Source organism: Musa acuminata, chromosome BXJ1-8 (genome assembly GCF_036884655.1).
Source record: "Musa acuminata AAA Group cultivar baxijiao chromosome BXJ1-8, Cavendish_Baxijiao_AAA, whole genome shotgun sequence".
Taxonomy (NCBI): Eukaryota; Viridiplantae; Streptophyta; class Magnoliopsida; order Zingiberales; family Musaceae; genus Musa; species Musa acuminata.
Genome location: NC_088334.1, coordinates 12,579,689 through 12,593,529, shown reverse-complemented (window position 1 = coordinate 12,593,529; position 13,841 = coordinate 12,579,689). Strand labels below are relative to the sequence as shown.

Genomic DNA, 13,841 nt, shown 5'->3' with positions numbered 1-13,841 from the left:
CGATTCATGATGGTGAGGAGCATTCTCAAATACCAAAATATCTTCTTTGAAGATTAGGTTATGATCCCTTGGCTCGTCGACCGTGTATGCGGCCTCGCTTCGTGTGTGATATGTTTCTCGACCCATTGTTGTCTTGATTAGGTGTAGCCATGTGACAGGATCACTACAAACTTTCGAGCCAGAATTGCTATTTGGAGTACCACAAACCCAAACGAACTTTGTGAGCCGGTCCCAAAGCGCTTACAACCAACCTCTTCCGGAGGAGACTAGAAAGCTCTAGTTCTTCCGTTTTTTAATCCGGCAACAACACCATGGCCTCGTCTATGGTATTTCCCACCCCTCTCACCTCCCCTCTTATCCTTCCCGCCCTCCCTCCCCCAAGCCCAAACTCCACCTCCCCAGTACAGCCTCCTCCTCTGTCCGCCCCATCATGGGTCGATACTCTCCGCTCCCACGCCCGCGCCGGCTGCTTCCGCGCCACCCTCGCCACCTACGTCGACATGACCTCCGCCGGCGTCCCCCCTGACCACTTCGCCTTCCCCGCCGCCCTAAAGGCTGCCGCCGGCGTTCCTGACCCCGCCGCCGGCTGCCAGCTTCATGCAGCCGTCATCAAGCACGGCTACCACTCCTCCCCCGTTACCGTCGCCAATACCCTCGTCACCATGTACGCCCGGTGCGGTGACCTCCGCAGCGCCCTCCAGGTGTTCGATGGAATCCCCGACCGAGACCAGGTATCGTGGAACTCCATGATCGCTGCACTTTGCATGTTCGAGCTGTGGGAGCTCGCGCTTGGATCCTTCCGGTCCATGCAGGAGCAATCCGTACCGCCAAGCTCGTTCACCCTTGTCAGCGTCGCCCTCGCCTGCTCCAATCTCGACCGGGCCGACGGGATAAGGCTCGGGAAGGAACTTCACGGGTACGAGTTGCGCAACGGGTCCTATTGCAACGAAAAGAGATTCGCCTTCAATGCGCTGGTAGCGATGTACGCGAAGCTGGGAGCGGTGGATGACTCAGTTGCCCTGTTCGAGCGGTTCCAGGATCGCGACATAGTCACTTGGAATACCATGATTAGCGCTCTCACGCAGAATGATCGGTTCTCAGCGGCGATTTCTGTGCTGTACCAAATGGTTGTCGCCGGAATTAAGCCCGATGGTGTCACATTATCGAGCGTTCTGCCCGCTTGCTCGCACATGGACTTGTTAGACGCTGGCAGGGAGATCCATGCATATGCCTTTAGGAATGCTGACCTGTTCATGAACACGTTCGTGGCCAGTGCTTTGGTCGACCTGTACTGTAACCTCGGCCTGGTGGAGAAGGGCCGTGCGGTTTTTGACAGAATCTCTGAGCGAAGGCTTGGACTTTGGAACGCCATGATTTCTGGCTATGCGCAGAATGGGCTGGACGATGATTCGTTGAATCTCTTCATCGAGATGGAGGTGGTCGCAGGGTTAAGTCCGAACGAGACCACGATGGCAAGCGTCCTTCCTGCTTGCGTACGTTCTGAAGCTTTCCGCAGGAAAGAAGATATGCACGGCTACGTATTGAAGAGGGGGATGGAAGGGGATAAATTTGTGCAGAATGCGCTGATGGATATGTACTCGAGGGTGGGGGAGATCGACATCTCTTGTAAGATCTTTGCTGGAATGGAGGACAGAGATGTGGTCTCTTGGAACACCATGATCTCCGGCTACATTGTTTGCGGGTGTTATTCTGAAGCATTCAATCTGGTCAATGAGATGCAGAGAAATGGGGATTCGACTGCAGTCGAAGTCGTCAAACCAAATAATATCACTCTCATGACTGTTCTTCCTGCTTGCGGGTCTCTCGCCGCACTTGGAAAGGGGAAGGAGATCCACGGCTACGCCATTCGGCACGCACTGGATTCAGATGTCGCGGTGGGGAGCGCATTGGTGGACCTGTACGCGAAATGTGGTTGCTTAGGCGTGGCAAGAGCGGTGTTCGACAGAATGCCGAAACGCAACGTGGTCACCTGGAATGTGCTGATCATGGCGTACGGGATGCATGGGCAGGGCGAGGAGGCAATGGAGCTTTTCGAGCTAATGTTAGCTAAAGGCGAAGTGAAGCCGACTGGGGTTACATTCATCGCAGCTCTGGCAGCGTGTAGCCACTCAGGGATGGTGAGTCGAGGCATGGAGCTGTTCCACGGGATGAAGGAGGACTGCGGAGTCGAGCCAGACGCAGACCATTACGCTTGCGTTGTGGACCTGCTCGGTCGAGCTGGGAAACTGGACGAAGCATACCATCTCATCACCACCATGGACGCAGCGTCGGACAAGGCAGCGGCGTGGAGCAGCCTATTAGGTGCTTGTCGAATTCACAGGCACACCCAACTCGGAGAAATCGCGGCCAAACATCTTTTTGAGCTGGAGCCTGATGAGTCAAGCCACTACGTGCTCCTCTCCAACATATATGCTGCGTCCGGACAATGGGGCAGGTCGATGGAGGTCCGGAAGAACATGAAGTCGATGGGCGTTCGGAAAGAGCCAGGTTGCAGCTGGATAGAGGTGGGAGACGACGTCCACCGCTTCACGGTCGGGGATTCGGCGCATCCACAAAGCACGCAGATCCACTCGTTCCTCGAAACTTTATGGACTAGGATGAAGAAGGAGGGCTACGTTCCTGATACGTCCTGTGTGCTCCATGACGTCGAGGAAAAGGAGAAGGAGGTGCTTCTGCGTGGGCACAGCGAGAAGCTGGCCATAGCATTTGGCATACTGAACACTCCCCCCGGCTCGACCATCAGAGTCGCCAAGAACCTCCGAGTGTGCAACGACTGCCATGAGGCGACCAAGTTCATTGCAAGATTGGTTGGCAGGCAGATCATTCTTAGGGACATGAGGAGGTTTCATCATTTTAGAGATGGATCGTGTTCTTGTGGAGATTATTGGTAGCATTTGTTGCTGCAAGGAGAATGCTGCAAACTTTTCTAAAACATCAGGAGGTGGTGATCTGTAACTTATAGCAAGCATCTTCTCCCATCGAAGACAGGTAAATAGCATGTATTATTGAAACTTAAGTATGATACCAGCCTGCGATGGATACAGATTACAATCTGCTCATTTTTAGAGGGAAATCTAGTTTGACCTGTCACAACTAGAGGTCGATTATTACAAACAAAATTTGTCAAAGATAATCCAATTGCTGGTCCGGCATGGTCTCAGCACAAAAAAAGAAAAACACAAACCAGAACGCAGAGCAGGGATGTGCTAACAAGACGTTTATGACAGCTAGGATCCAAGGACACTCATCAAAGCAATCACAGCAGGCCACATTCTTCTCCTCAGTGGTGACCTTTAGCATCAGCCTTCTTTTTAGACTTTGCTTTAGCCTACAGAGAAGTAGAAAACAATGTTAGCTATGCATCTTGAGCACAAAAGAACAACCGGCATTAGCTTGTCTTCATCGTGATAAACAAAAAGGAAAAGATCAAAAACATTTATCATGATCATGATCAGCACATACAATGGGATGGACAATGTTTAAATAGAGCTATGGATGTTTTGGTTAGATGAGGTGACTCGATTAGTATTAGTGATGCGAAAGGAGATAAGAGGAAAAACTAGTCAGACTCTACTAAAACAATAAAATCATATTTGAATGCTTGTGATTTTAGTACTGTGAAGAGCTCAGGATGGATGCATAGAGCTGCACCCAAATGCTGTTGATGTCATTGTTGATAATTAGCAACACATCGTTCATTCATTACTACCAAGGATTAATTTCAGGAAAATGGACATTTTCATGATCCTTCCTGATCAAACAAAGAAAAATAAAGAAGACACTGTTGCACACTTTAAATGCCATCTTTTCCCAGTTACCCACATTCCCCTAAATAGAGCTTGAGGATATCATCACTTGCTCAAATCACTTCTGACACAGAGACATGAGCCATATGCAATGGACATGTAGATAGGCCTAGGTAGGCTAGTCAACCACAGATGTTACACAACAAGCACAATTAATCAGGGTAAAGTGCTCCATATAAGTTTGCTCATCAGGCATCAAACCAGACAAGACACAAGAAACAATTGAAAGGGAGATATAGAGAAGAAAATTCAAAGAATGGAAGATATAAACAGAATCTATCACAATTCAATGATTTACTATTACAAATAAGCAGAGTTCGCGATTCCTCTGTAGCACTCAACCAGCCATGCTAATCCATTACAAGTTTAATCTTAAACCCTAAACCTGATTGGATACTCCAAGTGCGTGTAAATGAAAAAATATATATCATGGTTTAAGAATCAGCAGGTCATCAATTAACAAAGCAATGGCACAAACAACTTTTGATACTTCAACCGTCAGAATTTGCACTATGACAAATGACATGTAGATGAACATGGAAGTCGAAGATCATTGTCATCCGATATTTGCATCAGGTCTTTACGAAAGACATCATCGATTATAATTTCTAGATTCAAGCTAAATCAGCACCGCCCATGAAAAACCCATCCTGGACCCTAAATCGAGAGAGAAGAAGAATCGGAGATGACAGTTGTTACGGTAAGTAACTTTTTTAGCCGTGACCTCGGGGTCGACGCGGCTGGTTCGGGGCTCCGGATGACGGGGATCAGACGTGGTGCCCCTTTGGTCCCGGTGGTTGCTGAGGCTAGGGGTCTGACTTGGAAAGTTCCGCGGCGATGATTGCGTCCAGTCGCGGACGAGCACCTGCACACAGGTCGGGTCGGTAGCTCGGCCCGACCCCTCCGACGGTCTAGTCAGTGATCACGGAGAGGAGTTTCTAGAGAGATCCTTTTTCCTCCCTTTTTTTCCCTCTTCCCCTTCATCTTCTTCCCCTGTCCTCGGGGCTGAGGAGGGGAACCCCCCTTCGTCTCCCGTCGAATCTTCGGACGAGGAAGCGGCACGAGCCCTCGAGGCTTTGATGTGGCCACATGACCTGGACTCCGTTGTGGGCGGGCCTTTGCTGGAGGAGCTCCGGGGGCGCTACAGTATCCCGGAGGATCACATCCTCAGTGCTCCCGAGCCGGGGCAGCGGGCGTATGATCCGGTCCCGAAGGGCTTCGCCCTGTCCCTTGATGCCCTGGAGGCGGGTCTGCGCTTCCCTCTCCATCCCCTCATCGTCTCTTGCCTGTCCCTATGGCGGATTTCCCCGTCTCAAGTGGCACCAAATTCCTGGCGTTACTTGGTGGCATTCCTGGGGGAATGTCACTATGCCGACGTCACCCCTTCCCTCGACCTCTTTCTCTCTTGTTATCGTCTTTGCAAGGGTTCGGGTGGCTACTTCTTATCGGCCCGATCGGGTTTTCGCGTCGGAGGGGCCCCTTCCAGTAACAAGGGGTGGAAGGGGAGGTTCTTCTATATTAGCCGTGCACAGGATTGGGGCTTCGGGGTTCGATGGTCCGCGAGGACGATCGATAACACCACCCCCTGTCTGGGTGGCGCAGAGCGCCGAGCGCTGGGGAGGCTCAGAGAGATCCTCCCTAGGTCGCAGGCCATCCGGACCATGACCGAACAGTGGCTGGTTGAGGCGGGCCTTAGCCCGATGCCTCTGGGTACGTTTCAACGACATCTGGTCTGGGTTTTGCGTAGCTGACTTCTGACACTGACCCATTTCGTTCCTTGCAGAGATGGTGAATCTCCGTTCGTTTTTGGATGTTCCGGCGCCGACACCCCCTGCCCCTGCTCCTGCTCCGCCGGCCGACCCGGAGCCCTCTCCCCCAGTTCTGCCGGCCGACCCGGAGCCCGGCACGGAGGAGGCTCCGTTGGAAGTTGAGGCTGAGCGTCCTTCGAAGAGGGCGAAGACAACCCCGTTGAGGGGTCTCGCGGCGGGCCGTCGTCGCGGCGGGGTCGGTCCTAGCCGACGGACAGCTGGGAAGGGCCCGCGCCCCGTCTCTGTGCGCGACCTATGCCGTCTCCCAGCCGGAGATGGGGGGCCGTTCCTGACGCAGCTGGCGAGCGAGATCCCGCTCGCTGAGTCCAGCGAGCCCCTGGTGGCGCGTTGGGAAGGCCTGACCCGAGGAGATAGGGTATGGGCCGGAGGGGATCTCTCCGCAGCGTTCCTCCGAGGCGCGCTCCATCCCGACATAGCTCGGGACGTGTACACCCTCCCTTCGGATGCGCTGCTCCACAAGTCTGCTCAGTCATTGACCTGGGTACGTATGTTCCTGTCTTTGGGTTTGTCCGTCCAACGCCGACCTTCTTGACCTGATATTCCTCGTGCAGGGCCTCCATTATGCGACGGCCCTAATGGACAGGGTGCGCGACGCCGGCCGGGTCGTCGGGGGCCTCGCCAGCCGCAATGCCGAGCTCCTCCGCCAGATCGAGGAGGTTCGAGCTGGGTCTGGTCCGGAGGCTGTGGCGGCAGCTGAGCAGCGGGCGGCCGAATTGGAAGCGGAGGCGGTGCGCCTCCGGTCGGAGCTCGAGGCCTCCAAGAAGGCGAACGAGGGGCTCCAGAAAACAATAAGGGTGGAGCGGACCGAGCTCCGTCTGGTGAAGGCGGAGGCGAGCGCCCTCAGCAAAAAGCTGGAGGAGGCGAAGGCTGAGGCCACGACGGCCTCGGAAGCGCTGGCGGAGGAGGCCCGACTTCGTCCTGTAAAGGACAAGGAGCTCCTCGAGGCGTACAAGAGGTCGAAGGGGTTCGAGCTCGGGTTGACTCGGACAGGGCGGGTGTCCTTCGAGTATGGGTACCGAATCGCCACGTCCCGTTTCCACGCTTGCCACCCTGGTCTCGAGGTGGAGGAGAACCCTTTCACTCCCCACCCCGAGGACCAAGGGGTGGATATGCCCGAGGAGGTCCCCTTCGATGACCGTCTGGAGGAGTCCTTGTAATGAAGAAAGGGGTCCTGTATTTTGTCAGTCTGAGTCGGGTCCTGTATTTCGCTTTGCCATTTTTGATAAAAGGAAGGAACTTTCAACTTTGTTGTCCCCTCTCTTCTTTTCCTAGGCGAGAGCTTCTTCCTTCGGGAGGGGGTCCTTCTTCGAAAAAGGGCTTGTTTCAGACGAAAAACTTTTTGAGGTTTCCGACGTTCCAGGTTCTTGGCAAAGGAGAATCGTTCATCGATGCGAGTCGATAAGTACCTGGTCGGGTTACCTCGACGACCCGATAAGGTCCTTCCCATTTGGGGGCTAGCTTCCCCCTAGTTCGGGATGGGTCGCTGACTTCGGCCTTTCGGAGGACCAAATCGCCTAACTTTATTGGTCGAGGTCGTACTTTCTTGTTGTAGACCCTAGCGACGGCTCTCTGGTGAGAGAGGGCTTTTAAGTGCGCGTCGGCGCGTCGCTCCTCGAGCAAATCGAGGCTGGCGCGCAGCCCTTCGTTCAAGGCTTCCTCATCGTAGCTACTCGTCCGAAGGGTGGAGACCGCTACCTCGGGCGGCAGGACAGCTTCGGTCCCGAACGTCAAGCTGTATGGGGATTCTCCGGTCGCGGTCTTGGGAGTGGTGCGTAGCGACCACAGCACACTGGGGAGCTCGTCCGTCCAGGCCGATCGGGCTGCTGACACTCTTCTCTTGAGGCCGTCTAAAATGGACCGGTTGGTCACCTCCGCCAGCCCGTTTATCTGAGGGTGGGCCACCGAACTGAACCTCAGTTGAATACCATGTCCGGCGCAGAATTCTTAGAACCCTCTGCCGGCGAATTGAGGTTCGTTGTCGGTGATAATGGCCTTGGGCAACCCGAATCGAGTTACCAGGTTCTTCCACACGAACTTCTCCATTTGGCGTTCCGTGATCGTTGCCAGCGGCTCGGCCTCGACCCACTTTGTGAAGTAGTCTACTGCTACAATTATATACTTCCGCTGTCCAGAAGCCAGCGGGAAGGGTCCGAGAAGGTCCAGCCCCCACTGCGCGAACGGCCACGCGCAGTCGATGTGGCTAAGCGGGACTGTGGGTCGTAGGGGCGCGCGGGCGTGTTGCTGGCATGAGCTGCACCGTTGTACGTAGGCTTTCGCGTCTCGGCACATGGTCGGCCAGTAGTAGCCTTGGCGGAGTATTTTGTGTGCCAAGGTTCGCCCGCCAATGTGCCCGCCGCAGACCCCCTCGTGGGTTTCGGCGAGGACCGTTCGGGCTTCATCAGGCTCCAGGCATCGCAGGAGGGGGTAGGCAAAGGACCGTTTATAAAGGCGGCCACTCTCCTCAGCGTACCACGCGTGCGTGCGACGCAGGCGCCGAGCCGCGCCTTCGTCGGGGGGAAGGGTTCCATCCCGTTTGAAGCGCAGTAGCTCTTGCACCCAGGTGATCGGCGTGCTGCGCGGGGCCGTAGTCGCTATTTCGATGGCGCGGGCAGGGAGCTCCTCGACCTCCGTTCCTGCTTCAGGGGTTGGTCTCGACGCCATCTTGGCCAGCACGTCGGCTCGCTCGTTTTCCTCCCTCGGAACATTAGACAGCGTAAAGTAATGGAACTTGGCGGCTAGGTCCCTTACCCGGGTTAGGTATTTCGCCATGGTTGCGTCCCTAGCTTCGTATCCACCGTTGAGCTGCTCGGCTACCAGTTGCGAGTCGGTGTGGACGTGTTTCGCGGCCGCCTGCATCTCGAGGGCCAACCTCAGTCCCGCCAAGAGCGCCTCGTACTCTGCCTCATTGTTGGTGGCTTTAAACCCGAAACGGAAGGAGCGTTCGAACGAGCGTTTGTCGGGGGCGAGGAGAACCAGCCCCGCGCCGGCGCCCTTCGGGTTGGCCGAGCCGTCGACGTGTAGGGTCCAAGCTTCGGGAGACTGCTCGAGATTCACACCCCCCACTTGAGTCAGCTCCGCAATGAAGTCGGCCACTGCCTGGGCCTTGATGGCAGTCCTGGGCAGGTATCTTATGTCGTGTTCGCCGAGCTCCACCGCCCATTTGAGGAGCCGTCCTGCAACATCAAATTTGGTCAAGACCTGCCGGAGAGGTTGGTCGGTGATGACTTCCACCGGGTGCGCCTGGAAGTAGGGGCACAACTTCCGAGCGGAGAGCACTAGGGCAAGCGCGAGTTTTTCTATCGGTGGGTAACGCTCCTCAGGTCCACTCAGGACGTGGCTGACATAGCAGATCGGGAGCTACTGGCCGGAGCTTTCCTTGACCAGGACGGAGCTGACTGTATGCGGGGAGGCCGCCAAGTAGAGGCCCAGCTTCTCGCCGGGGGAGATGGAGGCGAGCCGAGGGAGGCCGGCCAGGTGCTGCTTCATCTCTTTGAGGGCCTCCTCGCATTCTGATGTCCACTGAAAGTTCTTCGGGTTTTTGAGCGCCTTGAAGAATGGGAGGCAGCGGTCGCCTGACCGGGCGAGGAAGCGAGACAGAGCGACCAGTCTGCCGTTAAGCCGCTGCAAGTCTTTAACCGTCCGGGGGGACTGCATATTGATTATTGCCTGAGCCTTTTCCGAGTCGGCGTCGATTCCTCTCTGGTGTATAATGAACCCAAGGAACTTCCCGGAGGTGACGCCGAAGGCGCACTTTGCGGGGTTGAGCCGCATGCCGAACTTGCGCAGTGTGGCGAAGGCCTCGGCCAGGTCGGCTAGATGCATCCCGGCCTCTCGGCTTTTCACAATCATGTCGTCCACGTAGACCTCCATGTTCCTCCCGATCTGGTGGGCGAACATCTTGTTCACCGTCTCTGGTATGTGGCTCCCGCATTCTTTAGCCCGAACGGCATGACTTTGTAGAAATATACCCCTCGATCGGTGAGGAAGGCCGTGTGCTCTCTGTCTCCGGGCGCCATCCTGATCTGGTTGTACCCCGAGTAGGCGTCCATAAAAGAGAGTCGCGCGTGGCCGGCCGTCGCGTCGACCAGCTGGTCGATCTTTGGGAGGGGGTAGCAGTCTTTAGGGCATGCATTGTTGAGACTGGTGTAGTCAACGCACATCCTCCAGCTTCTATTGTGTTTTTTCACGAGGACTACATTGGACAACCATCGAGGATATTTGGCTTCTTCTATGAAGCCTGCGGCCAAGAGCCGGTCCACCTCCTCTCGTATGGCGCGTTGTCGGTCTGGGGCCTGGCGTCGGGGCTTCTGTTTTACTGGTCGAGCGTCAGGCGGGATGTTGAGATGATGTTCCGCGACCCCCGGGTCGACACCCGTCATGTCTAATGGGGACCAGGCGAAGACGTCGGCATTTTTTCGTAGGAGGCCGACGAGCTGCTCCCGTTCCCGCTCGGGTAGCTCGGATCCGATCTTGACCGTCTGGTTTGGCCGAGCTTCCCGCAAGGGAACATGCACCGTGGATCCCCTCGGCTCGGGATGAGGAGCCAACTTTTTCGTTTCCCGCGGGTCTTCCAGGGACGCCTCGGCTCCGCGTCTTTTGCCCAACGTAACGGAGGTGAGGTAGCATCGTCTGGACTCTCGGGGGCTTCCCGCGACTTCCCCGACGCCAGTACTGGTTGGGAACTTGATGGTCTGGTAGTAGGTCGAGACGACGGCTCTGACCTTATTGAGGGTCGGCCGACCCAGTATGGCATTGTAGGCTGTGGGAAGGTCGACTACCAGGAAAGTGGTCATCACCGTTTTTGACCTTAGCGGGGTCCCCAGGGTCAAGGGCAAGGTGATAGCCCCCAGGGGTGACACCGAATCTCCCGTGAAACCGGTGAGCGTCGAGCACATCGGGCTTAAATTTTCCCTGGCCAAGCCCAGCTTCTGGAAGGCACCGAAGTAGAGTATGTCAGCCGAGCTCCCCGTGTCGACCATGATCCTCTTCATTTGTGCGTTGGCTACCCTGGCTGATATCACCAAGGCGTCGTCGTGGTCGGGCCGCTCGGTGGCTCCGGTGGGGAAAGTAATCTCGGGCTCGGGCTCGTGTCCCGAGTCTTCGGCGGGGGCGGCCCGGGCATACGCCTTCCTGCCCGATATGGAACTCCCTCCTGATGCGGGACCCCCGGCTATCACATCAATGTGTCGCTCGACGGGGCCTTCTGGGCGAGGTGACTGCTCTTTATTCGGCCGGAGGTACTAGCCGAGATGACCTCTGAGGATGAGCTCCTCGATTTGTTTCTTCAACTCGTAGCACTGTTCAGTGTCGTGCCCGTGTTGTCGATGGAATCGGCAATACTTTGAACGGTCAGCGAGCTCTCGCGGGTTTCTCATCGGGTGAGGGTCCTTGAGCAGCCCTTTTCCCTTCTCGTGCAAAAATATTTCAGTCCGGGAAGAATTCAAGGCGGGGAGAGGAGGCCTTGGGTCAGGTCTGTCCAACTTTCGTCGGGAGGCGGCGGGTGGTTGCTGTCGGGGTGGTTCTGACTTGGCCTTTTTGTGTTCCTCCCGCTTTCCCGCCATCCAGGCCTCCGCGGCTATAAACTGGCCGGCACGCTGGAGCATCTCGGGGACCGCGGCGGGGGGCCGCTCCACGAGTGACCAGAAGAATCTGGTAGGCCGTAGGCCAGTAATGAATGTCTGCATCAAGAGAGAGGGGTGAGCATCCGATAATCCGCGGATTTGCGACGTAAACCGGTTTACAAAATGGGAGAGGGGTTCATCCTCCTTTTGGTTGAGCCCCAAGAGCAACACCATGGACGGCTTTGGTCGGGCGTACGCCAGGAAGTTAAGCTCGAAATCTTTGGCGAGCTGGTCGAAGGAGGCGACGGTCCCTGGCTTCAGGCCACTATACCACATGCGGGCTGACCCCCGCAAGGTTGTGGGGAACACCCTGCACATCAGGGCGTCAGAAGTCCCGAACAACGCCATCTGGGCGCGGAAGGCGGCCACGTGGTCCGCCGGGTCGGTGGCACCGTCATACGCGTCCAGGGCGGGGAGGCGGAAGTGTGACGGGATCACCTGATCTTGTATCTCGGGAGTGAACGGAGACCCTTGGTGCCCATCCGCCCCGGATTCTTCCTTCGACTTACGAACTTCTTGTTGTACCTCGTCGAGCCTTTGACTGACGAGGCGTAACTGAGCCCGCAGGGCATTTGTCGAGTCGGCGGTTGGGGCCTCGGGCTCGGGACGACTAGCCGTGTCTTCTGCCTCCCGGCTCCCGGGCCGAGTTGCGGGGTTTCGGGGTGAGCCCGGAAGCTCTGGGAGCGGTACGTGGGTTTGGGTAGGGGTCTCTTGTTGCTGCGAAGGTCGCGTCGCAGGCGGCGGGGCTCGCTGGGAGACGAAGGTCCGTACCACGCTCGTCAAAGCTTGGACTTGGTGGGCGAGGTCATGAAAGGTCTCGGGTGATACTTGCGATGGGTCGGTGGGCGCCTCGCCGGGGGGCGACAAGCCTGGATCATTGAACAGTTGCCAGTAGCGTTCCGATACTGCTGCGGGGCGCTCGTCGCGGGTTTCGTTGCGCGGGAGATGCTCCCCTAAGGCGGGAGGCTCAGCATTCGGGGATCCGCCGAGGTGGATTTGCTGATCGCCTGACATTTGGACGGGGCCCTCCTTCTAGCGCCAATCTATTACGGTAAGTAACTTTTTTAGCCGTGGCATCGGGGCCGACGCGGCTTGGTTCTGGGGTCCGGATGTCGGGGATCTCGGGCGCAGCTCCTCGGGGTCTCCCGGCGGCCTAGCACCGTGGTTCGGGTCGGTGGCTCGGGTCGGGAGGTCGGGTCGGCGGTTCGGGTCGGGAGACAGTTCCGCCGCAGCTTCAGGAAGACAGTTCGGGTCGACGATTCGGCGGCGGCCTAGCACAGTTCTAGCCCCCCCCTTTTTGGAGCGTAAAATTAAATACGGTAACTTTCCAACCCACGCCGCCACCAAATTCAAAAAACGGGGTCCTCGGCTACGCGCCTCCCGAGACACACCTGCGCGGTCACCCCGCCTGCGTTGTGCTCCTCGGCTCTCAGCTTTACGCCTCCCGAGACACACCTGCGCGGTCACCCCGCCTGAGTTGTGCTCCTCGGCTCTCAGCTTTGTGCCTCCCGAGATCACACCTGCGCGGTCACCCCGCCTACGTTGTGCTCCTCGGCCCTCAGTTTTACGCCACCCGGGACACGCCTGCGCGGCCAGCCCGCCTGCGTCGTGCTCCTCGGCTCTTCGACTTTACGCCACCCAGGTCATGCCTGCGCGGTCAGCCCGCCTGCGTCGTGCTCCTCGGCCCCTCGGCTCTACGCCATCCCGAGGCCATACCTGCGCGGTCACCCCGCCTACGTTGTGCTCCTCGGCCCTCAGCTTTACGCCACCCGGGACACGCCTGCGCGGCCAGCCCGCCTGCGTCGTGCTCCTCGGCTCTTCGGCTTTACGCCCCCCGGGACACGCCTGCGCAGCAAGCTCGCCTGCGTCGTGCTCCTCGGTTCTTCGGCTCTACGCCATCCAGGACACACCTGCGCGGTCACCCTGCCTGCATTGTGCTCCTCGGCCCTCGGCTCTACGACTCCCAAAACCACACTTGCGCGGTCACCTCGCCTGCACTGTGCTCCTCGGCCCACATCGGCTACATTGCCCCCGAGTCCAACTCTGCTCGGCTTCTTGACTAAGTTGCGCACCTCGGCCTCGTGCTGCTCGAGACGCGTTCGCGTGACTGGCTCGTTTGCATCATGCCCCTCGGATCCGCATGAACAGCCTACTTGAAGTAAGAAGCCATGCATCGGACTCCCTGCATGCAAAAACCGACGCATAGCTCCTTTCGGGGGGGGGGCATATGATAGGGGCAAAAATGGCGATGTGACATGCCATGACAGCATCCCCCTGAGCGACACACTGCCCGAGGCTTGCCATACCCTGCAGCAGCTCGGCCTCCCACGCAGCCCCAGTGGCAATGTCAGACGCCGATATCAAACCTCCTCTATAAATACCCCTGAGTCCTAAGCAAAGGGGGGGAACTCACTCAGACACAAAACACTCAGAAGCTCTTCTTCTGCCTCATCCACAATCCCTCCACATATTTCTCTAATTTGATCGTCGGAGGGGTCGGGCCGAGCTCCCGGCCCGACCTATGTGCAGGTGCGAGACGATGTTGCCTCTTCCTGAAGCTGCGG

The 13,841-nt window shown here is 57.2% G+C and overlaps 1 protein-coding gene across 1 annotated transcript; it reads left to right on the top strand.

Moving 5' to 3' along the window:
* Positions 1–75: 75 nt before the first annotated feature.
* On the top strand, positions 76–3,080 carry LOC135587559 (pentatricopeptide repeat-containing protein At3g57430, chloroplastic-like). Its single transcript, XM_065079119.1, has one exon. The coding sequence runs from the start codon at positions 312–314 to the stop codon at positions 2,910–2,912; it is 2,601 nt and encodes an 866-aa protein (XP_064935191.1). The 5' UTR covers positions 76–311; the 3' UTR covers positions 2,913–3,080.
* Positions 3,081–13,841: the final 10,761 nt, after the last annotated feature.

Bases quoted from the DNA above. Each gene is read 5' to 3' on its own strand.
- LOC135587559 (XM_065079119.1), top strand. From the start codon at position 312: ATGGCCTCGTCTATGGTATTTCCCACCCCTCTCACCTCCCCTCTTATC.